Below are 25,518 nucleotides of genomic sequence, written 5' to 3' on the forward strand. Positions count from 1 at the left end.
AGTGCAGGCAGAGCCTGCCCAGCACATGCGGAGGGGAGCCCTGGTACTCACCCTGCCTCCCTGCCCCCACCAGCTGCAAGCCCTCCAGTCTTTGAAGTCCTATTTCCCTCATCTTGTCCAGATTCCTTTGCAAAAACTCATGAAACTGGAACTTGCAAAAAGTCATTCATAGTCCAAAGTGCCTGAAGAACCTTTTTAATGAGATTTTTCAACTTTTCATCCCTTTCCCCCACTGCTTGCCTTTCCAGACAGGAAGTTGTTAGAGTGTGGTGTTTTCTTGCCAATATCTAAAGGTTCAACCCCTTGCTTCCCTGAGGGTGGAGTGAGTGTTCTGAAAGGCCAATGTGTCTGCTAGTAGCTGAGAAGAAGCCTAAGGGCCCGCCGCCCCCAAGTCAGGTTGGAGACTGGGAAGAGGGAGAGTTCCACTGGGAGAAGGGGATAAGGGCAGTGTTCCAAAGCAGCTGGGCAAGGTCTCGGTAAAGCTGCTCCACAGGTGGGGGGTATCTGCCAGGGAGGGGATCTACCGGCAGTGAGGTGAGGAGCGCAGGCGTCATTTTGGATCACCATGAGTGCAGGGAGCATTTAGTGGGGCAGATGGGTGGCAGCTTGGGCCAGTCCCCACAGTGGAGAGCAGTCGCCGTCTCTATTGTCAGTGTGGTCAGCTGCCACCTAGGTAGCCTTGAGGTCAATCACGATTCCCCTCTGGGTCTGGGTCTCCCCACCCATGAAGGAAAGGCAGGACCAGAGAGGCCTCTAAGGTCATTCCAGGTGATCTCTGACCTGGTATAAGAAGTGCTTGAGAGGGGTGGGAAGAGACTGGGCTGGGAGTCCGTGGCCTCCATTCCAGTTTTGGAAGTTCATTCAGCTGCCTTTACCCTAAAATGAAAAAGATGGTGCTCTCTGCCCTCGCCACCTGGTGGGGCTGTCCTAGGGCAAAAGCTCAGGCCTTCTAAGATGTAAGGTCGTGCAGATACTCAGGGAGACAGGGTCAAGAAGTGGGGTTAAAGCATAAAGGCAGGTCCTTGAGAGTGGCCCTACACTTTAGTGGCTCCATCACTAAATATTAAGTCTCAACTCCTTTGTGAGGCAGGCACAAGGCCTGCCAACAGCTCTTCTGCATCTCTAGGGCTTTGCCTGGGCTGTCCCTGCCACCTGAGATCCCCCCAAGCTGTCCCTGCTTGGGGACCACTTACCCTCTCTTTAAGGCTCAAGTGCACCTGCAACTTCTAACCCTCCATGTCAGGGACTGCCCACTCCTGTGCCAACTCCAGGTCCCCAAGGACCTTCATGCAAACCTGGCTGTAGCAAGGCCCAGGATGGATGGGCCAGGCTGTGAGCTCCTGTGGCCTAAGCTGAGCTGTTCTCATTTCAGCTCTCTATGCTGCCCTGCCCAGTGCCTGGTACAGTGGGTTCTGGTAAATATCTGCTGAGAGAAGGATGGAAGAGGTGGAGGGCTGTCATCTGAGGCTGGATTCCCCCAAATCTTTCCTCCACCCTAGAACATCCTCACAAAGGATCCACACATAAAAACACAGCTGGAATCCCAATGTCAATTTACACCATGCTCCTGACAACACCATGCACGGGGAAGGCTGATCGTACCCTGCCCCTACCAGGCAGGCCTTGGAGATCTGAGAGACTTCACACGTCATGTGGTGGCTGGCAAAGCTGGCACTTGTCCCAAGCAGCCGTGACATTCAGTACCAGCGTCGTTCCATTTGTGGTTAAGGTGATTAATGCCAGGTATCACCCCCTGGCTGGCTCCCGAGCTGGTTATCGTGAACTAGGGCCATGCTGGAAAGCAAGCTCACCTCCCCTTAGCAGGCTGCCCTGCCCAGCCACAGGATGGCCCAGCTCGCCTCCTCAATTTTGGGCTTCTTCAAGGGAAATCTGGCCGTGTGAGACTGCTCATCTGGCCTTTGGGATCTTATGGCTCTAGACAAGCATGCAAAACTAAACTTCTAGCACCCGTGGGCAGAGACTAGTCACCCAAACTCAGGCCTGATGGCAGAGTGTTCTTATCGGGGGTTCTGCCACAGGCTGTTGGGCCCAGCTCTCAGTCTCTTCCACTTCCTCCCTGGCTTGAGAGGTGCAGGGGATCTGACCAGAGTGCTCCAAAGACAAAGGAAGGCTGAGCCCATGGACACGGGAAATCTAGGGAGTCAGAGACTCTTTGATGTCAGAGGTGTCCTTAGCAACCATCAAAGTCCCAATGTAAAGATGTGGATGCTGAGCCCCAGAAGGAAGGAATTTGCCCAAGGTCACACAGTGAGCAGTGAGTGGTAGGTCAGGACTCCTGTCCAGAACTCTGGACAATAGGTTCTCTCTGCTGCCCTTAAAAACAGCTTTCAATGAGGGGCGCCTGGGTGGCTCAGTCGGTTGAGCGTCCAACTTCGGCTCAGGTCATGATCTCACAGCTCGTGAGTTCGAGCCCCGCGTTGGGCTCTGTGCTGACAGCCCAGAGCCTGGAGCCTGCTTCTGCTTCTGTGTCTCCCTCTCTCTCTGCCCCTAACCCACTCACATTCTGTCTCTGTCTCTCTCAAAAATAAATAAAAACATTTAAAAAAAAAAAAAAAAAAACAGCTTTCAATGAAACCATGAGGCCAACCTGGGAAAGCAGGGGCAGGGTGGGAATAATACAAGATAATGTTTACACTGTACTGGTTGGGTTAGAGATGTTTTCCCTCTGTACGAAGAGCATTGCCATCCCCTGTGCACAGAGAAAGCTCAAAAAAGTGACACGGCTGCCCAGGCCATAAGGCCGTGGAGTGGGGAAGCTTATCCCCTGCTTTCTCCACTGCATGCAGCCCTGCACACAGGACTATAAGCCTGTACTGTGAAAACAGAACCAACGTGCTGTCCATCCCTCTGGAGTGGTACTACTGTTTAGGGAACGGTGCACACCCAGGATGAAACGGAATTGCACACTTGGGGCTGTGATAGAAATATTCTTCTAGAGACCCGTCCAGGAGGTGGATTTTAGGCCTGTTTGCATAACAGGGCACATTTCACAGGAGACTGAGAAATGGACCCTGAAGGTATTGTTGGTATGATTACTTCTGCAACTGGCTTGAGATTCCTTATATGGCTCCATGTTGGTGCCTCAACTGGACACTGCTGGGTACTGGGGAGGCTACTGTTCCCATGCAGGCAGAGCTGTGCCGGGGTGCCCATGGGGCCTGGTCCGCCTAGTGCAGAGGCTCAGCCCTTGTCCAGCTCATGGAGGGTCATGGAAGGTCAGCCGGAACTGGTATGGGGTGCTCCACCCCCCCTTCCTTGCTGCACTCAATCAGTGGTTTTGGGAACAGTCTTCTAGCCAGGTCCTAGATTCCAGGAGAGAAGAGATTCACAGAGGAATGCAGATCGGCAGCGTACTGAGTGCTGCACTGAGGAAGCCCAGGGGGTGGGTGGGCTGCCTCAGTCATTGTGGAAGGACAGTGACGTGGGAATCCCATCTCTGCTGTCACCTGCCTCCTTCACCTCTCGAAACCCAGAACAGCACAGTTCACCTTGAGGCAGGGGTGGGGGTGGGGTTGGAGACCTGGAAGAATCACTTCAGAGCACCTGGGTTGCTCAGTTACCTTGGACAGTGAGGGAGGGAGCGGGGCTGCACGCAGCAGCGGGCAGATGAGGACCCCCTGGTCCCTGTCAGCATGGCTGGTGATGTGCATCTGCTCCCCTGCCGCCCGCTCCTCAATCCATTGAGGGATCTCCGACTGTGCTCATTGCCAGTCCAGCCTCCCAGCCCTGCTGCAGTTTAGTACTGAGATCTTCTCGGCTGAGAAAACCAAACAGATCCTTTATGCCAACAGGTCTGATGGTGGACAGTGAAGTATGAAGGTGCTGTATGTCCTGAGTGCCTTCTTTGCTGTTAGAAATCCTCTCCATGTTCTCCCTGACAAGGGTCATCCAGCCCCACTTGCACACCCCCAGTGATGAGACACTCACTACCTATCGAGGCAGTTTTGGATGGATCTAATTCTTGATCAGTTCTGACTGTTAGAAAACTTTTCCTCTCACTGAGCTGGAATCTGCCTGCCCATAAGTCCCATCTGGGGACCCCTGACCACATCTGCTCCTTCTGTCCTGATAATCCTTGAGAGATTTGTGGTTCCCACCATGTGCCCACACGTCCTTTCTTCCCCAGGCAGATATCCAGTGCCTCTGCTTGCTGACCATGCTCTGCAACTTGTCATGGTCCCTCTCAGGGCAGAGCCCAGCAGACAGGGTGGGCTCAGTCCTGAGCACAGAGTGCAGGCCAATCTCTCATTCCTTGGCTGCACTGTTGCCAATGTCTACACAGCTGATAGTCACATCACAGCAGGCCCTCTCTCTGTCACAGGCTCTAAGAACGGAGAGCAGTGCAGAGAGGAAGCCAGGCAGAAGGCTTCAATGTTCCCGGGGGTCTGTGCTGGCTAAAGGGCCTGGGTTTCTTAAACCCCAATTCTGCCACTAGCTCTCTATATTTCCTTGGGAAATCCCTCCTCTCTCTAGGCCTCAGTTTTCCTATCTGTAAAATGGGGTTTAGATAATCTGTTGGGTCCCCTTTAGCAATAGCACTGAATGATGAAGCACTCAAGCAAAAAAAAAACCCTTTTCTCGTTTTGAGGCTGCCTATCTCAACAGTGATGCTTCATGGGTCAGAAAGGCCCAACAGTTTACAAAGCAGCCACAGAGAACACCAGCAGGATTCTCCCTGGCTCTTCCCAGCACTCCTCACAACCTTTGTGACACACATAAAAATCAGACCCACCCAAACAGCAACCTGGAACATAGGGAAAGGGCTGTTCTCACAGCGGCAGTGCAGTGCTGTGGAGAGTCAAACAGCTGGTCTGGAGTCCTGGCTCTGCCCTTTGGGCCTTCCAAGTCCCTCTCTGAGCCTCAGTTTCCTCATCTGCAAGATGGGGACCATATGTTTCTCATCAAAGGACTCCTGTGAGGTTTGAGGGAGGGATGAGGTATACTCAGAGCTTCATTCAGTTCCTGGTTCACAGCAGATATGAAAGCTTTCCTTGGGTATTTAATATTGAATCCTAGGAAAATGCCCCTCCTCTTCTAGGGCGGAGGAAATTAAGAACTCCTCTGCCTTCCAGGAGAATAGGATCAAATTGAAAAACCAAGGCTTGAAATATCTCACACTGGCACATTTCCTGGGGAACACTGGCGGGTCTTCCTGCCACAGACACAAGGGCCAGGCAGCGCTTCACTTGAGGCTGCCGAGGAGGGCTGAGAGGGGTGAGCGAGGCTGTACTCACTTCAGGGAGAGGGAATAGTCGTGCTTGCTGGTCTGGCTGTTCCGGACAAGGTAGCTACACTCTTTGCAGAGCCGCAGAAGGTTCTCGGCATCTCCTCTGCTGATGGCTCCGTGATACCAGCTGGAGAGGAGAGAGAGGGTCAGAACCCGAAGAGGACAGGACCCTCAGAGCTGACACCCTTGCAAACTCCTCCTTGGGGAGGCTCAGCCCCGTCTGGGGGCAGCTGGCATGTCCCAGCCTCCTCGTTATAAGGCAGGTGTGTGTGTGTGTGTGTGTGTGTGTGTGTGTGTGTGCATTCAGTCATTCAGTATGGAACTGCTGAGCGTGTACCGCATGCCCGATCCTGGGGAGAGAGCAGTGAACAAGCCTGCAGCCTCCTCCCTCACAGGGCTTGCACTACAATTTGGTGCTATGCAGGAAATGAAGCAGGGTAGTGTGGTTTGGAGCGTGTGGTAGGGATTGCTATTTTAAGCAGGAGCCAGGGAAACCTTCCGGAAAGAGTGACATTTTCAATGTGGACCTGAAGGAGTTGAGGGAGGAAGCCACAAAAGAGGGTAACTGGCAAAGAGTGCTTCTGGCAGAGGGAGGGGTGGCAAAGGCCCGAGGCAGGAGTGCCCCATGTGCTTGGTAAACAGCAAGGAGGCCAGCATGGCTGCAGGGAGCCAAAGGGGAGGGGTGGGCAGTGCAACCCACGAGGCCACCAGGCAGGGCCATTCAGGGGGCCGGTGTGCAATGAGAGGACCCTGGCTTTCTCCATCTGAGTGACACGGAGGCCATCAGAGGGTGCTAACAGGAGGGACGTGTGCTGACTCTCCGTGGCATCTGCGGGACAAGTGGGTGGTGCTTGTCACTCAGGACAGCAGACGGTTGGGTGGGAAAGCCACACCAGTGCTCCTGTCAAGCAAATCTGGCATCGGTCGGGCATGTGGGAAGCCCGGCATCACTGCTTCTGGACACTAGGTGGTGAGCAGCAGAATCAGAAGGTAGGGGTGTAATGGCAGACGACATGACTAAGGCCCCCCCGCTGTAGGACAAAAGACGAACAACTGATTTTCAAGATTGGGAGAGTTGAAGGTGAAATTTCAGAGGAAGAGTGAAGATCACAAGATGGGGGTAGTCAGTGGGTCTACCCAGAATGCATTTCTGCTTACATCACAGTCTCTAAGGGGCAGGGGTGGTGGGAGGGCGGCGAGTTGGGCCAGGAAGAGAACCACAGGTGCTGGATGGCCACAGAGGCACAGACCGCTCTGCCGCTCGCCAGCTGGGCAGTCAGGGACAAGCGGCGGAACCTGGCTGCACTTCGGCTCTCAATTGGGTTAGGGTCACTCCACTCCCGCCTTGGGATGTGAGGATTAAATGAGATGATGCACAGAAGGGCATATGCAGAGCCTGGGGTGGGTGAGTTTCAACAAATGGCAGCTCCCAGCATCCATAGAAAGAGACTGAACTTGCAGATGGCCATGGGTAACTCCCCCAACTATCATTATTCAGGCTGCTGCCCACCGTAGGCCACATTTCAAATTCCCAGGTGTAAGCAGGGATGCTGCTGCCTCCTGGTCCCGGCCCAGGGGTGCCCTGCAAACAGTGCCTCTGAGCATTCTGCTACAGGCATTCTGCTTAGGGAAAAGCACGGCACTGCCTTTCAGTGCACACTTTCTGCCATTTACAAAGCAGCGTTCTGAACAGTTAGCTGCAGTGGTGGTGATGACATAATTATAACCTCAAAACCCAACTGCTTCAGGAAAGCAAGGGCGGGAAGAGCAGATACAAGTGTCCCTGCCCAGTGGGCATGTGAGTCACTGACCGCCCAGGAGGTGACCACCCATAGCAGGTCAGCTCTGGGGCTGGATCTCTGCAGGGGAAGGGGCAGGGGAAGTGTAGACTGCCTTCTTTTCTAGATGTACAGAGAAATGAAGAGGAATATAGGCTCCTGTAATTAAAACACTTCCAGAGATATGAGGGCTGAAGCCACACTTTGGAAGGGATTCATGACTGTAGTTTGGGGAAACAGCCAGACAAGGATGGAATGGACTTTAGAACTAAGAGTTAACAGATTTGGCAAGGTCGTTTTCTGGGAAATTTCACCTGTGTAACATACCCCCAGTGAGCTGACAAACATGTTTTAGTAGGAAAACAAGTTCCAGCCATCTGAAGCAGAGCCATCCTCAGGGAAAGGCCTAGAAGAAGTCTCTAGGGAAGTGCCGCCCACCCTCTGCCCCTCCCTGAGCACAGGGGCTGAGCTGGTAGCAGATGGGCCTCCGGGGGCTCGGGATCTTGGTTAAAGGTAATCCCTGGTGGGTAAACAGGATGAGCTGCTGGCTCCTTCCCTGCTGCCCCAGCTACTGCACACTGAGAGAAAGGCAGGGACTCGGGTCGAGATTCAAAGGAGACCCAGGCAGTTTGGGAGAGATGGGCCAAAGGACACACTCAGGGGGCCAGGGCCAGCCACTGGCCAGCCTGTCAGCATGAGGTTGTCCACCAGGAAACAGGGTGGGCCTGGGTGGTCCCATGGGGGGCTGAGGGCCAACTGCTGGGCCCAAGCAGGCTCTGCTTGGACTGCAAACAGGATCTAGGCAGGAGGCTGTCTGGGGATGTGTTGGACTTTGTGGGGCTGGCCTGTCATGCCCGAATCCTGGGGATTAAGAAGACTCAACCACTGCCATTCAGCCTATGCATTACCCATTAGCTCATCCAATATTTACTCACCACTGACTACATCCTTGATCTCATGGGGCTGATGCAGGGAAGACAGAGAGTCAACAAATAGATTAAGGACACAATATCAGAAAGTGACAACTGCTATGTAGGAATCCTGAGTTTGTGATAGGCATTGACTGGGGCACGGGAAGGGCCTAAGTTAGAATGAACAGAATGGGGAGGCTCCCAAGGAGATGAAATCTGACCTGAGAATCTGTATCGTGAGAAGGAGCCAATCATGTAAGGAGCCAAAGAAAACATGTTCTCTGCAGAGGAACCAGCAAAGGTCCTAAAGTAGGAATGTGCTTGGGGTGTTCATAAAACAGAAAGACAGCAAGAATGGCCCTGCCCAGCACTGTGAGCATGGGGAGTGGTACAGGATGAGAGTGGAAATGGAGGCAGAGCCCAATTTCCCGAGGCCTTGTGAGCAATGGAAGAAGTCTGATTTCATCTAAGCACAGCAGAGGGCAATGAGTATTAAAAAGAGGATGATACTTGCTCTGGATGGTCTTACAAAAGACCAACCAGGTTACCCTGAAGAGGGGCCAGAGGGGCAGTAGAGTGGCAGATGAGGTAGGGGGCTTCTGCGGTGGTCCACACGGGAGGTGGCTCTGAGACAAAGAGGAACAGATGGATTCAGCCTGTTATTCTGCGTGGAGAACTAGCAGAACCTAGTAATGTATTAGATGCTAGTGTAAGGCAAAAAAAAAGGAATCCAAGAAGACTCCAGATTGGTGGCTTGAATAAGTAGGTAGATGTGATGCCATTTATGGAGGTGGGGAAGCTGGGGGAGGAGCAAGTGTCCGGAGAAGATCAGGAGCCCAGTTTTAAACATACTAAATTTGAGATAGCCCATTCATCAGCCAAGTAGAGATGCCAAGATGGCAGCTGGATGTAGGAGCTGGGAGTTCCAGGTGGTGTGTGGGATGCTGAGACTACCCAGGGAGAACACGTAGCTGGAAACCCAGCCCAAGACCATCCCGCCCTCAGGTCAAGCTGAGTGAGGTGAGGAGCCAGTTGGGGAGACAGAAGAGGTGGCCAGGGAGGCAGGAGAAAAACCAGGAGCAGAGTGTATCTTCAAAGGAGGGAGTCGTCTACTGTGCTGAGTGAGAGAGAATGGGAGGTGATGGAAGGGAAAGAAACAGCACTGACAGCTCTTTGAGGACTTCATCCATTTCCTGGACAACTGTTTTTTGAGCACCTATTATGTGCCAGGCATCGTTCCAAGGCACTGAGGATGCAGTGGTGACCCAGATCAGTTCCTGCCCTCACAGAGCTTATGTTCCAACAGGGGCAGGAGCTAGAGAGGGATATTGGGTGGAAATGGTTAGGATGCAGGCTGAACAGCACCCAGCTATCTCTGGATCATGTTTTGTTAATTAAAAAGTACACAGTGATCAGAAATAAGCAAAACCTACCACCCAATCTGGGTGGCTGTGACAGACAGTTAGCAAAGACGCCCACTGGGAGTGCTCCCCCATGTGCTCGGTACAGCAGGCATGGGGGGTCACAGAGGAGGCTGCGCACCCCCCCCCCCCCAGATGATAGCATATCTATCAGATGATAGCTGAAAAAGGGGCCCATTGCACATGATGTCATTTGGAAAACCCTGCATCTGTTCGCCAAGTGAGCATTTCCTGTGAGGGATGCACTGCCGGCTGTGCTGAGGCCAGAATCCCCCGCTGGAGATTAATATAGTACGTGACACACATGCGGGACAGTCTGATGAGGGATCGGCGAGCTGTCAGCACATCTCCTGTCCTTATGGTGCTTCCTCTGTGCCAGTCTTGTGCGAAGGGTGAGGGATAAGAGTGTGTACGAGGACAGGTGAGTGAGGGGAGAGTGAGGTCAAGGCACAGGGCTGGAGTTCCAATCCTGCCTCTGCACTGTGGGCTGTGACATCCCAAGGCTGTGCACCTCTTGGAGTCCTGATTTCCCAGCTACGTGACGGGGATGATAACCCCATTTATCGCACACTTGCTTGTTAAGAGGATGATACAGCTAAAGGTATTAGCAGAAGATGCAGGACCCGATTTATCAAGTACCTGGAGAAGCTCACTTTAGTCCAGGTATATGGAATGGCGAGACACTGAAAAAGCAGTCTGGGGGCAATTCACAGACTGAGCGGCAGGCTAGGGAGATGAGACTATCCTGGAGGTGATGGGGAGCCACTGAAGGTTTCAGAGCAGAGCAGGGGCATGCACACAGTGAGAAGGGAGGTGACCACCATGGTCAAGGGGAGGGGTGACAGTGTTAGGGAAGAATAGGGAGGGAAGGCGGCAGCAGGGATGGGACTGGGTCACGAGGTGGGAAATCTCAGGGGAAAGGGGCTGAGAAAACGCAAATCTAGAGCCTTAAATCCTTGCCCAACAAATGCCAAGCAGATGTAAGGCAAAACTATCAATGTAGCTAGAAAATGAATCCAATTTATAATAATCCAAAGTAAAGGTGGTGATACAGTATGAAGAGAAAAGGTATGGGGCTAAGAATCAGGAGACATGTACCCTAATCTCATCAGCCATTGACTTGATGGTGGCTTTGATCTTCTCTCAGCCTTAGCAGTGACTGTATGAACTGCAGCTGAGGCTGTGCCTTGCTCCCTTAGAACTTACATTTGCTTTTCCAGGGGGACAGCAGGATCCACTCTTTCTCCCAAGATCCCACAAAACTCAGGGCTCCCATGCTTGATGGGCTTGAAGCCCCCTCCAGGAGCTCGAAGCTGGCGCCGCCGGTCCCGGGAAGGTGAGGGGGATGATTGCCGTTTCTCATTGCCGTTAAACTGAGCTGTGGGGGAGAAAGAAAGTGCGTGGTCACCAGAGTGTTACCCAAGAGGTTACTGGGTGGTGCACAGTGGGGTAATAGTCGACTGCTTTTACTGGGGCTTTACGATTCACAGGGGGAAGAACTCCAGGCAATGAACGAACATGGCTCAAGAGACTTAAGTTTCCCACAACAGGTGCTGTCAGAACCAGATGGTGCATTCAAGGGGCTCCAGAGGCCACTGAGCTCAGCTTTATCCCCGAAGGACACCCCCTGCAATCTCCAGCAAGGGGGGCATGGCACTCCCATGAGGGCTCAGTTCCCTGGACAGTTCTGAGGGGGGCAGGTGTTTCCCATTTCTGCCTCCAAGTGGCTCCTCTCCTCCCATACTCCCATCCCCTGCAGGGCACACCAGCCACATCTGCTCCCTTTCTTCTGGGATAAGCCCACAGAGTTCCAATCAAGGGTCATGCTGCACCCCCCATGTCTGCTCCTCTTCATTCAGTGCCCTCTGCATGGACGCCCCACACGCAGAGAGCCCTGTCCCACACCCTGCACCCAGGTGAGGCTGAAGCAGTTCACAGCACGGGGGCAGGCCCCGCCATATGTTTCTCCCGGCTCTGGGCCTGTGGGAGCATCGTTCACCCCCACAGACTTGGGGAGGATGTTTCTCAAGGGCAGGACCCTGGAGATATCCCACAAAGGGAAGAAAACACAGAGTTGAACCCAGAGTTGCCAGAAGCATTCCTGAAGACCAGTTAGTCCACCTTGCAAGTTATCTCTCTGGACTTTGGTCTCCTTCTCTGTAAGGGATGATAACTGTCGCTACCTCATGAGGTTGTTGCGAGAATTCAGGCAGGTGACATCACCGAGAGTTTAGCACAGTGCCTGGCATGTAGTTCTATTCAATTAACATTATAATAAATATTTACTTTTATTATTATTATTATCATGTCTGCTCAGTGTGGACACCATGCCAGGTACTTCACACAAGCTTCCAAATTGAACCGAGTTCCTCTCCCAAGACTGTCAGTGGCTAGCTGTGTGACTTGGCCAAGTTACTCAACTTCTCTGAGGCCCCATTTCCCATCACCACATTACTGTGAAGATCAGATGACAGAATAACCTCTTAAGGGCCTAGCACACAGAGTGAGACGGGCCAGGGCCTGCGGAACAAGCTCCCAAAGCCAGGTCCAGCTGCAGGCCCACGGACACACGATCTCCAAAGAGCAAGCACAGAAGTGGCGAGCCGTCAACCTCACATTCAGGAGAGGTGGTGGGAAAACCCAGCTCTGACTGTGGGGGGAGTGGAATGTGGGTGAACTTGTTCTAGGTCTCTGCCGCTGAGCAAGATCATCCATCAGGACTGCAAAGCATTTCCATCCCTCCAAAACACACTCTGCATTAACCATGATGGGAAACAACGGGAAGGGAGATTCCTGCTAATGGAAGGCTCTAGACATGCCGGACCCACGTGTGCATGGTCACTCTCATGACTGCAGGGGAGGCTGGCAGCCCGTCCATCAACCTGCTCCGCTCCTCAACCCTCACTCCCATGTGCCAGGCAAGGTCAGGGCTGGAGAAAGAGCAGTGAGCAAATCAGACAGAAATCCTGCCGGAGGAGTTCAGAGTCCGGGCAGGGATAGACACAGTAAGGGGGATACGTCTGAGCTACAGCATACCTACCAGCTGCTCTAACTGCCATGAAGAAAACCCAGAGGAAGGACATTCCAGGCGGAGGGAAGAGCAAGTTCAAGGGCCCGGAGGTGGGAACATGCCTCGGGCGACAGAAACAATACAGTCCAGTGGGAATGGAGGGTTGGTGGGAGGAAACCATGCCAGATCATCAGGCATTGTGTCTTGTGAAGGACTTTGGTTTTATTCTGAGAGAAAGGGAGAGTCATTCTGAGGGTCTCACCTGGCACTTTTGAACAGGACAGTTGTGCCAAAAAGGGTGGAGGACGGGGGTTTATCAGAACTCCCCGCACTTTCTGCTCAATTCAGCTGTGAACCTAAAACTGCTCTTAAAAAAGTTTATAATTGAAAGAGAGAGAGAGGTGCACAAGGAGAGCAGTGAGGATGCCACTGCTGGACCGGCCGACAGGGCTTGTCTGTGCATTCCCAGTGGAGTGTGCGGGAAAGAGGATCGATGGGCTACAGCCTTTTGGCCTGAGCACCGGAGGGACAGGGCTGGCATTCTCCAGGAGGTGAGGACTCAGAAAATCATAATTAAAATTCGTGAGGAAGGAGGACAGAGGCCAAACTCTAATCTAGAGACACTGACAAGCTGGGAGACCAGGACTGGAAGTGTGGGGAGGGGAGAGAGTGAGGGCTTGCTGGGGGCTCTGCCCTCCTCTCAGGCTACAGTTCTGTCCCAACCACAGGGACAGACAGCAATGACAAGGCCCTTCTAAGGTACACATCCTGGGGCTGGGTGTCTGAGAGAGCCCTCTTCCATCTGGCTGATAACCTGGGCTTTCACCATGGTAGTGAAGGGGTGAAGCCCAGAGCTGGGGCCCTGGCACATGTCACCATGGGCCCCTGCCTGGCTTCCCAGCAACCTGGCTCTCCCACCAGGGCTCCTGCTGAACACACCAGCCCTCATGGCAACTAGTCAAATGGTGTATGTTCTTGGGTGGGGGTGGGGGGGTCACCTCTTGGGAAGAGGTGAATCACCTGCCTTGCAGAGCTCTGGATGGGTGACCTTGGGCAGGGGTGAGCACCTGGTCACACAGCCCTTTTCTAAAGAGCTGGGTCTTGATCTTATGGACGGATCAATCAGGGAATGCCATCCTCAGATTGACTCTGTTGATGGAGAGGGTATGTGGGGGGCAAACAGGGAGGCAGGGAGACCAGTTAGGGAAAGTAATGGAGGTGAATACCTCAGTGAGGGGAGGGATGTTAAGAGATGACTCCAACAGGACTTGACTACTCATGGGCTGAGCCAGCCAAGACTCTTTGTGATGCTCCACTGACAGGAGATCTGGGGCACAGAAGGAGAGGGGGGCCAGGGATCATGGACCAGTGTGCACTTTTCCACAGTCCCTCCCTCTGCTAACTTTGAGACTGTTAGGAATGGAGAGGGGGCTGCTCAGCAGACCTCTGGCCCGGGGGGCTAAGAGTGCTGAGGTGGACAGGGAAGTGGCATGATGTGGGAAGAGGTTGGGGTGGGGGTTGGGGGGGAAGATGAGGCTCTAGGTATAGTTTTGCCACAGGCTAAAGAGGAGGAGAGACCAGAGGAACTTTAAGACATGTTCACCTCGGGACTAAAATTGGAATTTGGAGATTTCTGTCAATATAAAATCCTACCACATACCCCCTGGCACGGAAGGTGAGGACAGGCATGGAGCATGGAGCACTGATCGCAGAAGGAACCCCAGCTCTGCAGCACAGCCACTGACCTGGCTGTCTGTCCAGCCTAGTCTGCACCATGAGCACTTCAAGGCCATTCTTCTGCCTGAATGGCCACAACCCCACAACCTTCTACCAGCCTCTCCACCTAACTGACTCCACTTGCCCTTCAGGGGCCACCTCTTCCAGGAAGCCTTCCCTGACCTCACCCTCTCTCCAGACTCACCTTGCTCCTAATGGCATCCTAATGGCCAGTTTCGTGGTCTGGTGCCCCATGAGACCCTCAGGGGCAGGGGCTGTACCACATTTACCCTTGTGCCCTATGCCTCGCACATGCCTGCAACATAACCGGTGCCCAATGAATGAATGAAGAAGCTTAATGAGCTGTTGTTTCACTTTATTGGAAGAAAATATCGGTTTTCATACCAGATAAACTGGATAAAACCTAATAATATCCCAGTCAACACTGTAATTCCCCACTGAATTAATTTATACATTCGCCTGCAAGCTTAATAATATAGCCATATATTTAGAGGGAACAGGTGGTGATGAATGACAGGCTTAATTAGGCAAATCATTTCACCTAAAATAAAATACACCAACTGCAAGTACAGTGATTCAGCAGCAAAAGAAAAAAAATGTTAAGAACAAAAGCTCCAAACACAACTGCTTTCATTCCTTCTAATTAAGTTTCTCTTTAATCTGCAATTTAAAATGGCAATTCTTTTAATTTAGTGATTTTCTGCAAAAGATAAAGACACAAACCCTCAAAAGAATATCTGCATTTAGAGAAAAAATATGCCACCCCTGTGAGTCATTAGAACGACAGAACCTAATTAATTGCACCTATAGGCAATTACAAATGGAAGTCAGAGTTGTGCAGGAGGGAGAGGAGGCTCAGGTGGGCAGGACCAGGCCCTGGGAGGCAGTGGGAGACATGAGAGGCCTCAAATGTCCTTCCAAAAATTCCGGTCTAACAACAGGTTTCAGCCTTTAAAGACCCAGCTCAGGTGCCCCCCAGCACTGCCCTTCCAGGAGGCCTTTCCTCTATCTGCATTAGCCTCCAACTCTGGTGGTCCCCTCCTACTTGTATTACAGACTTTATACCAACTGGTCTTGTGTTTAGTCACTGCCAATAACGGAGACGGTGTCTCAGGCACCCCCATTGGCTCTGACTCTCACAATAGCCCCACCACCCTGTGTGTGATGGGTGAGGGATCGGGACTCAGAGGTGAGGAAGAACTCACCTCAAAGGGTCTCAAAGCTAAAGGGTGGGATGGGGGTAGGGAAGGCAAGGCTGGAGCCCAGGCCTCTGGGTCACCACTGCCAGCTCCCCCTCTGTCCCCTCAGGTCCTCCTTCCCTGTGGTCAGGCAGGGGCTGTGCCTCCCTCATTCAGTCTGTGGTGTGCTTCCCACCTCTAGGCCTGGGATGACCACCCTCCTACTCCATCTCTATGACATCTAGAAGCTTCCAAGACCTGGCAAAAGGCCACCCTCCACAATGCTTCCCCGGATACTGCCTGCTGGGAGCCCCTTCCTCCCCAGAAACACTTGGCACAGCTCCACGGACACCCCTCCCACTCTTCCCCAGTCAGCCTGGGTGTTCTGTGGGGACAGTGCCTGGGATTTATTTTCTTTCTCTTTTTCCTCTCCAATTTCGTTTGCTCCTAAACCTAAAGTAGTGCTTGTTATGGAGATGGTATTTAGTAAACGTTTGCTTAGATGAAATAAATGTGTTCCTTCAGAGTCTAGCTCCTTTCTTGTTTATCGTTCAGGGCTGGTCAGAGAAAACAAGTTCCAAAAAGCCAATAGGTTTCTAAAGCACAGCTCTGCTGGGCTCACGAACCCTTGCTGGTTCCCAGTACCCCTGGATGGAGGGCAAACTTTTCACTCTAGTGCTCAAGATCCTCAGTGACTTGGACTTTAGTCCAACCTTCTGGACCCACCTTTTCCTACAAAACCCCTCTGGGATCCACATCCAGCCCTTGGCTCCAGTCACAAAGAATGGCCAGTCCCCTAGGGGTGCCTGGGTGGCTCAGTCAGTTAAGTGACTGGCTCTTGGTTTTGGCTCAGGTCATGATCTCACAGTTTGTGAGATTGAGCCCCGTGTTGGGCTCTGTGCTGATAGTGCAGAGCCTGCTTGGAATTCATTCTCTCTCTCTCTCTCTCTCTCTCTCTCCCTCCCTCCCTCCCTCAAAATAAATAAATAAACAAACTTAAAAAACAAAACAAAACAAAACAACAAAAAAAACCCCAGCCATTTCCCAAATCCACCAACTACCTCTAGGCCTTTGCCTTGTCTTGCCTGCCCTCTGGAATCCCTTTCTTCACTATCTCTTGGTGCACAATCCTAGCTATTCTTTAAAGTTCAGCTCCAGTGCTACCTCCTCCTACGGGAGGTTTTGACCTAGACCCTCCAGGTAGTAATTCCCTTCTCCTCTTCTGTGCCTTACATCCCCAGTCTATGCCATTGTCTAATCCCACCCCAGTCTCTAGTATAGGTAGGTGTCTTTTCAGAACCAAATGGAGATAGCGCCTCATTCATACCTCAGCCTCCTCTGAACTTCTGCACAGCCAGCATGCAGCCGACTTTAAAGAACCGCCTATGGGCTACACCAAGGCCAGGGAATGGAGGAACCATAGTGGCTCGGCATCATGGAAAGGGTGTGGACTATGGAGTTAGAAAGACCCATGTTTGATTCTTGCCTCTGCCATTACTGTGTGACTTTGGGCAAGTTTCTAGGCCTCTCTGAACATTAGCTATCGCTTCTGTAAAACAGGGTTGACAATACCTATACCATAAAGGTATATACCATATACCTATACCATATACCATACGGAGGTAGTTAGTAATAGACTCTGACCCTCCCAGTAACCCATGCAGGACAGAGTCTGTTAAGAAAAGGCAACAAGGATTAGACAACCGAAAACAAGGCCTTGCAAGGAGTTCTCAGCCCACTGAAGACGCTTTTTTAGGCCTTCTGTGGATGAAGCAGAAATGAAAACCTTGTAAATCACATGGGGCTCACAGGAGGGGCCTGCCCTATGCTCTGAAAACACAAGGCCACAGGGACTAGAATGAAGGTGTCCAAAGCACCCCTTTCACACAGTCCTTGGCGCTGACGCTTCCATTCTGCCAACAGCTAGGCCTCAACTCTAGTCTAGTCTATCTGTGTGTGTGAGGGGGGAAGGGAGCGTGAGGGGAGGGGTGGAGAAGCATACAAGGGGCTGCTGCCCAGGCAGTAGTGAGCCCCCAAGATGGGGCAAGGAGGGAGACAGTGCAGTGGTCTGGGGGGCTGGGGTGGACCACATGACCCCTGGAGCCTCTGGAAACACCACAGACTTTCACGACAATGTGCAAACACTTGCAATTGACTGAAACTCTGTTCCCACGACAATGGTCTTTGCTGCTTCAACTTTCTAAACATATGTTCTAGGTTACCTCATGTGCTTCTCACGGCAAGATCAGTATTAGAATTCCCATTTTACTGATGGAGAAATCGAAGCCCAGAGAGGTGAGGCCCCCGCTTTCCTTCCAGTTCAAGAGCAGGCTTCACTCCCCGCCTCCCCCCACGCCACCTGCCCTGTGCGTGAGAGCAGCGCCTCCAGGTACTGGGAGACAACAGGCAGCTCAGCAAATGTTTGGTTTGTGTTCCAGGACTGCCGACAAGAGGCCTCTGTGTTCACCTCGGCAGACACATGCAAGCCCCAGGGCACCACGCTGCCACATCTCTTGGGCAGTGTCTGAGAACAGAGGTCTCCATTGTGAAGGGAGGCAGTGGTGACTCCCCGAGAAGCGGGGCATTGGACGGGTTTTGAAGCAGGCACCGGGATGCTGCTTGGGTTCCAGGAACGCTGTCCATGCATGTACACTCAAGTCTGGGCTGGGGAAGGAGGGCCTGGAACAAGGGGTGGGTGTGTCCTCGTCCCCTTACTCTGCACCCCCCATAGGAAACAGGCACCACTGTCTGATGCAAAGACCCCACCCCAAGGGCTGCTTCTAGGCTATGGGAAATAAGACAAATCCTGATGAAAATGATGGGATGATCCAAATGCAGAGGCCTTGATGGCTGCCGAAGCAAGCCATCTTTTTTGTCGTAACTCATGTTATACATGAGAATTGGAGGGCTGGAAATGAGACTGATTTGCCCCAAGTCAACAGCTAGATTTGAACTGGACTCCAACCCAAGTCTTCTCAATCCCAGAGGCCTCTAACAAGGTCAGCACAAATCCTGTCTACAGTGTAATACATTCTCAAAAACATAGTTAACAATGACAGTGATACCAAAGCCTGCATCCACCGAGCACTGACTGTGTCCTAACTCTCGGCACCAATTACCACCCATTTTAAGATGAGGAAACAGAGGCAATTTGCCCCAGGTCACCCTCTTAGCAAGTGGCAGCACGGGGCTTTAAATCCAGACCCCGTGGCTCTGGCACCTGAGTTCATATGTACTCCTAGTTCTGAGTCGGGCTCACCTGTTAGATGGAGAACGCCTGCTTGTGTCTGATGCAGGTTTCCTGATGTTTATACCTACAGACACCCACAGACGCTCACTTAGAATCCTAGGGCCAGGCAAAGAGACTCTCCCCCCATCCACAAGCCTCAGAGGACCTGCATGGTGGGCATCTATGGAAACAAGTCCCCCCATCCAGGAGCCCAAAAGCCCCCACCAAGCTGTTTATATGTCTCTGCTGCCATCGCTCTGGAGATGGCAGTGAGGAAAAGGAAGAGTGACAGGAGGGGACAAGCCAGGTGCATGGCTCTCAGGGGGCTGCATGCCACCCACTAGCACACCACTCTCTCCACCCTCAATGTGGTATCCGGACTCCTGGGTCAGTCCTCAGACAGCCAGGGACACACTCTTGGCTTCTTCCTAGGAATTCAGAACAGAGGTAGCAACTGCGGCAGTTAACACCCAGGCAAAAATGCCTGTCCAGGTGCAGATCCCTCAGCCACATTTGGAGAGAAGACAGGCATATAGCATGAAAGAATGATATGAAAATAAACCATCTCTGTGTGAGCAGGCTGCACAATTACCTAGGTATTCCAGCGAGCTGAAGCAGTCATGGGGTTGGTTTTCCTGAGCCATGATTTATTCAGTAACTTAACAAATATCTGTATGTTCACTATGTGTCAGGCATGGATCTAGGTGGGGACTCTGGAGGGGTGAACAAGCCAGGCAGAGTCTCTGACCTCACAGAGCTTACAAAAATCTCTATTGACATGAAGATGTCTGCCCTGCCAAACAGAAGAGCAAAGATTCTATCAAATCTTTGTGCTTTTTGTTACACAGGAGACAAAGGCACTCGAAGGAACATTTCTATCTATCAATGTAATTAGTAGACAAACCAAAGCTATTAAACAATAGTGTTTTCCTTTTCCTTTCCTTTCCTTTTCTTTTCTTTTCTTTTCTTTTCTTTTCTTTCTTTCTTTCTTTTTTTGGCGGGGGGGGGGGGGGGGGGGGGCTAGTGAATGAATTAATTCATTCATATGTCAAGTAGAAAAGCCAACTGGAAAAACCTGTCCCTCAATAAGATATTAGCCAAAGGAAGTGAGTGATCCCAGTTCTCTTCGTAGTCATTTAAACCCCCCTTTTCTCTGCAGACCTGCTGTTCATACGCGTTAAACATTAATTACAACTGTTACTCATTACATTGCAAAAAGCTCCCCATACAAACAAAATTGTTAATTTCCTTGCAGGCCCAAGGTATTCTGGGAGCTGTGCAAGGGACAGGAAGCATCACAAAAGCCCCTCTGGGGCCCATGGTGAGCAGGAGGTGGCATGTGTCTCGGTGCGCCAGGTGACAGTGGCAGGTCTAAGACTCCCGGAGGAACCTTCTCCAGGGGCTGAGCCTGTTTATTCTGAGTGCATGACGATGAGTCACGGGGCTTGGTGGGAGCAGCAAGCCCAGAGGAAGTGTCTGATGCACATATTATCAGAGTTACCAGACTCAGAGCACTTGCACTTGACAGTGACAAGTCACGAGGTCAGCATGGAGTGGGTACAACTGCTCCACAGCAACCAAAGGCACATCGCACCAGCACAAGGTAAAGGGAATGTTCAGACCTGCCTTCTCCACACTTGAGATGTCAATGCAGCAGTAGAAACAGCAAAGGTTTTGCAGTCAGACTGACCTGGGTTCATTTGCTGTTCGACTGTGGGCAAGTAGCTCATCCTCTCTGAGCTTGAGCCCTGTCACCTGTGTGAGGACAATGAAACCACACCCACCTTGCAGGGCTTCATAAGTGGTGTTCTCTAAATGTGAATTTCCTGTCCTTCCCACATTTGTCCCTTTACCTTAATAGGTTTATTTTAAATTGGTCAATTGAGCTGGTTCAGAGATGACTCAGAATTGTGGAGGAAATAGACATATCCAGGACTTTACTTGCCCTCTCTCTGCCCTTTCAGCCTTATTTGATGAGGTTGGGCAGGTGTCAAAACTCAACAGGGTGTCTCTTGAGTGTTGGGGTGGGGTGACCAACACATCATTAGCACTTCCCCTGCAAGTGTGTATCTGGCTCTACCAGAATAAACCAATGCACCCCGTACAGGCTGTGGTAGGAGCACAGAGGTCCCAGCCCAACCTGGGATGAGGGTGGGCAAGGGACTGGAGATATCCAGGAAGGGCTTCCTGGAGGAGGTGGCATTGCTACCACTGAGCTGAGCTGTGATATCCCCTTTCTAACTCCCCCTGATCCTGGTACCTAACATGTAACATATACAGGGTACACTGTAGGTTCTCAAAGTGAAGCCCTCAGGTCAGCGGCATCAGTAATACTTGGGATGCTATTAAAAATGTAAATTCTCATGCCTCGTCCCTGAAACCTATTGCATCAGGAACTCTGAGGAGTGTGACCCAGCAATCTATTTAATGCTTCCTCTGGGTGAGTCCCCTGCTTGCTCTGGGGCAAGCCAACCAATTCACAAGTGTGTCATGGCTAGAATGGGGAGGGGGACAGAAGGGAGAAAGGCAATGGGGACCCTCTCACACCCAGGGACCAGTGGTGCAATCTTGGGAAGGACTGAAGAATAGAAAAACTGGGTGGCTCACCATTGGAACTACTATAGGAATAGATTACGGTTTCCTATAGAAGTACTGCTTTCCACACCATCCATGTTTCTCATTGCCAGGCATAACGAGGAATGGACTTTGTAAGTGGGGCCTCTGAGCCTTCGAAGTACCTCCCCATGGGGTACTAGTTTAACATTAAATTGAATTTTATTTCGTACAGTAGGCCTTCCTTGAACACTGACAACCATGTTCTCAAGTGAGACCCTTTAGGGCTAACAAAGTCTTTTCATCCAGATCTTTGCCCTTAATCATTACAGGGATCCAGTGTGAAAAGGGTTGTGAGCATCCCCGTTTTGTAGATGGGAAAGCTAAGACTCAGAGACTGAACAGCCTGAGGTCCCACAGCTGGTGAGTGGTGGAGCTGGCATATGAACTTGGGATTGTCTGACTCCTTCAACTGCCCCACTGACTCCATGCAAAACACTGTCCTGAGCTTTTTTTTTTTTTTTTAATTTTTTTTTTAACGTTTATTTATTTTTGAGACAGAGAGAGACAGAGCATGAACAGGGGAGGGGCAGAGAGAGAGGGAGACACAGAATCTGAAACAGGCTGCAGGCTCTGAGCAGTCAGCACAGAGCCCGACGCGGGGCTCGAACTCACGGGTCGTGAGATCATGACCTGAGCCGAAGTCGGACGCTTAACCGACCAAGCCACCCAGGCACCCCTGTCCTGAGCTTTTGAGGGCAGAGAAACTCGCTGAGAAGCTAGTGGCGAAGACAGATAAATACCCAAATAACTATGTTCAGCACTGATTCATTTGTCTGTCTTCTATCTTTGCTGGGAAGCAGACCTGTTGCCGGCTGAACCCAGGGCATCGCCCAAAAAGTAGCTTCAACAGAAACGAATCTTCAGACAGTGAGTCGAAAATGAAAAAAAGAAATGACTTTGTTCCTTTAAAAGATCTCAAGGGCAACCTTCACACACTCCCTGCCACCTGGCTCTTTGACCAAGCACTCTGATCATTTGCTTCTCAGAAGCAATTACAAACCATTAAGGATATAGCTGTTAACCGTACTCATTGGATTAAAAGGAAAATATTGATCTATCTGCTGTGTATGGCCTGACTGGCTCTGCTATGAAGTCTCTGGGGGTTCTCTTCTCCTCTCCAGGCCTCAGTTTCTCCAGCTGGACAAGAAGGAGTGGGATGCCATGGTGTGGGAGCTGAGTGGTGGCAGAGCATGACTAGCCCATGGGATGGCTCTGCTTAGCCACCACCCACCCCCACCCCCACCCCCCGCCACAGGCATGAACTTCCAGAACTTGGGCTCCTGCAGAATCCTCAGCTGGAACCACTCCAGGTAGGATTGCACACCCCAGTAGAGTATCCTCCCAGATGTAGACATAGGGAGGAATCTGTACAAGGGCAACAAAAGGCAGGTGACATTTCCCATGGGCTCCAACCATATCTTATGCAGAATCTTTGACGGCAGCAGGGAGCCCAGACAGCCGCTGGGTTAGGGCTTGGGCTCTGGAATTGGACTTCACATCCCAGCTCTGTGGCTGACTAGCTATGGGCCCCTTCTCTTTGGGCCTCAGTCTTTTTTCTCAGTAAAATGAGGAAACTAGTCCCCCAGAGCGTGGCTGAGAGGATTAGAGGAGATAATGCAGGCAGAAAGTGCTTCAGTAGATGCCAGCACTTTCCTGATGCCGTGTCCTTTAAGCCTCACCAGGACCCTTTGCAGCAGACACATTTCCTGGGTGAGAAAATGGGAGGCTCCTAAGACAGGTTCAATCCTCATCCTCCCAGTGGCCACTCAGAGATGTGAAGACACCTAATCCGTGCCACCCTGAGCCCATGTCTGCTTCTCTAGGTTATCCTCTCAGCTCTTCTGCCCTTCCCTGTGTGGATACTTCCGGTGCAGGCTCCATTTGTCCATGTCACAATCCCTGCCACAAGGCCCAGGGCTGGTTAGACCCTCTGTACCAATCCACGCTGCCCCAAGACAGTGTGGAATCACCCTAGGCTGCTTTTCCTGCCCCACACTGGGCAGGGAGTGCCACAGGCCATTTCTAGACCCACCTGCTACCTTGCAATTTGTTGCTGTAAAGACTCCCAAGGGGTGAGTCAAAGCAGGCTGGGAACCGAACATAGCCAGCTCTAAGGGTAGGTGTCTCTGCCATGGGGAAGGGGGCTGACAGCTTGATGGAAGCCACACCACCTCTCTGTGCACAGTGGAGCTGCAGCCTGTCTGTTTCCTGCAGTTGGCGGTGCAAGAAACCTGACCAGGCATCTGTTCTGCGGGCTGGGATCAACAAAGGCCACGCGTGTGGGAAGGAACTCCAGTGCAGGGCAGGTGGAGGTTCTGGCTGAGGCCACAGTCAGCTTCCTGGAGGAAAAGCAGGCAGTGAAGGCCCAAGGTTTTTTGGAGAGCTTGTGGTATTTCTCACTCACCTGGCCAGAGAATTCTAGGAGGGAAGACTTTCATACCCAAGAAGCTAAGACCACTTCATACCCTGCAACAGCTGTCTTCACCACAACCGGGGAGTGGTAATTGAGCCTTCTAGAGGCAGCGGCCCCCAGATTGCCAGAGTGTGGCTGAGCTGGGAAGGGCCTGACTTTCATAAAGGCTGGTCTGGAGCTGCTGGCTGGGAAGGGTTACTTCTACGGAGAATGCCAAAGAACTCTTTTGAGAGTGCCTCTTTCCATGAATGCAGTATAGGACAGCACTTTGAAAGGCAGGAAGCACTTTTGCTTCATAGATTGAATCATGGAGATAATTCGGAGGCCTTCCCTTCTCCCTGTCTCTGATCAGCATGGTGGGGTGCTGAAGGATGGACACAACCCTCAAAGTGACAGACCAACCCCCCACTGCTGGGCAAAGTCTCTATCATCATTCCTGCCTCAAATGAGCTGCTGGTTGCAAATTCCCAGTGAGGGGAAGCTCATTATACTTCCAGGTGTAAATGAGATTCTCACCACTCACTTGGACCCTAAATGCTGGTGACTCCTTCTTGGTGGGTCCAGCTCTGCCCTTTGGGGCTCCCTCACAATCCATACCCTTTGGAAATTTGAAAACACTGCCCAGATTCCCTCAGGCTAAACATGCAGAACCAGAGAACACAAACGGAGGAAAGAGATGGTAACGATTTTGCCCAGCCAACTTTATCCCATACACAGACACTTCCCAGCTCCTGTACTCCATTGTCTCAGTGAGCATCAGAGAGCTTCCTGAGAGTCTAGAGAAACCATTTCAAACGGGTGTTGTAAGGAGGACAGGGCCTGGCCAAGCACTGCCTTGCTCCCCAGTGACACCAATGACTTGCTAAAGTGTGTGCGTCCGGACATACCCATGTACGTGCGTTACTGACTCACACAGGACACCGTCCTTCAATCCTGGGCAGCCACACTTCTGGGTTTACAAATGGGACCATGGCAGCACTTGAGTTATCCACTCAAGCCACTTCAACTCATCCTCATTACCTGGAAAGTGGCCCATCCACCTCTCACTCCACCTTCACTCTGGGCTAGGATACCAGGTGCTTCTTACCTACGAACACTGCACCGACGGGCTATTCAGACATGGGGAGGCATCCGGTCACGACTAATGACGGGTGCTCACAGCATCCCTTCAGCCCGAGTGAAACGGCTTCCTTCTAGGCCCCAGAAATCAGAATGAAGCCAAAAGCTTCTTGGAAAGAGAACAGCTGGTTTATACTCTGGAGCAGGCCATGCACAGATAAGTGACTTGATGAGACACAGACAGGGACCTGATTCTGAGTCTGTCTTCTCTCAGCAGCCTAAGAAGTAGACCTATAATGACACTTGTGATAGCAACTCAGTGACATAAAGCCACGTCCAGAATGGACACCTGCGGCCCAGAAACTTAGAAGGAGACCGTTCTAGCTGAGACCTTGTGATCCTTTGTATAGAATGTACAGGAGTTCTAAAACCACCTTTGAGCAGAAGTGGGCAAATTCTGATCTGAGAGCCTTTAGAACATTTGAGGTCCTATAGGTTAAGTGCTTTTATACTTTAATATGCATGCAAATCACCCGGGGGTCTTGTTAAAACAGATTCTGACTCCGTAGGTCTGGGGTAGGGCCCAAGACCCTGTATTTCTCACCAGCTCCTAGGGGATGCAATGCTGCTGGTCCAGGGACCATGCTGTGAGAAGCACGGTGCCAGACCACACTAGAGCATCAAAGGTAACCCTACCCTCGAGGGACCCACAGGTGGTCAGTCTAGGAGAGTGTGAGACCCTCCACCTGTCTCAGTGCTATCTCATGCCACAGGTCCTGGGTGTCTGGGAGAGCTGCCACACGAGCCCTTTGATCAAACCGGTGTTTGCAGAAAGTAAGCTCTTGGGTAGCAATGGCCCCATTCCAGCTCCCCTCACGGCCAGGAGAAGAGCACAGCCCCTTATTGGCGATGCCAAGG

At 51.8% G+C, this 25,518-nt stretch overlaps 1 protein-coding gene across 2 annotated transcripts in view; it reads right to left on the reverse strand.

The window, feature by feature from the left end:
- Positions 1-25,518, reverse strand: part of SHB (SH2 domain containing adaptor protein B) — a 134,215-nt gene that overhangs the window by 20,679 nt on the left and 88,018 nt on the right. The window contains exons 4-5 of one of the 2 annotated variants that reach the window (XM_019454435.2): positions 10,565-10,736; positions 5,256-5,375 (exon numbers count right to left, since the gene is read on the reverse strand). In XM_019454435.2, coding sequence (XP_019309980.1) covers positions 5,256-5,375; positions 10,565-10,736 — 292 coding nt within the window. The remainder of the gene's footprint in view (positions 1-5,255; positions 5,376-10,564; positions 10,737-25,518) is intronic. The other variant, XM_019454437.2, reaches the window with a different exon arrangement.

Source organism: Panthera pardus, unplaced genomic scaffold (assembly GCF_024362965.1).
Source record: "Panthera pardus isolate Hobbes unplaced genomic scaffold, ASM2436296v1 HiC_scaffold_20, whole genome shotgun sequence".
NCBI lineage: Eukaryota > Metazoa > Chordata > Mammalia > Carnivora > Felidae > Panthera > Panthera pardus.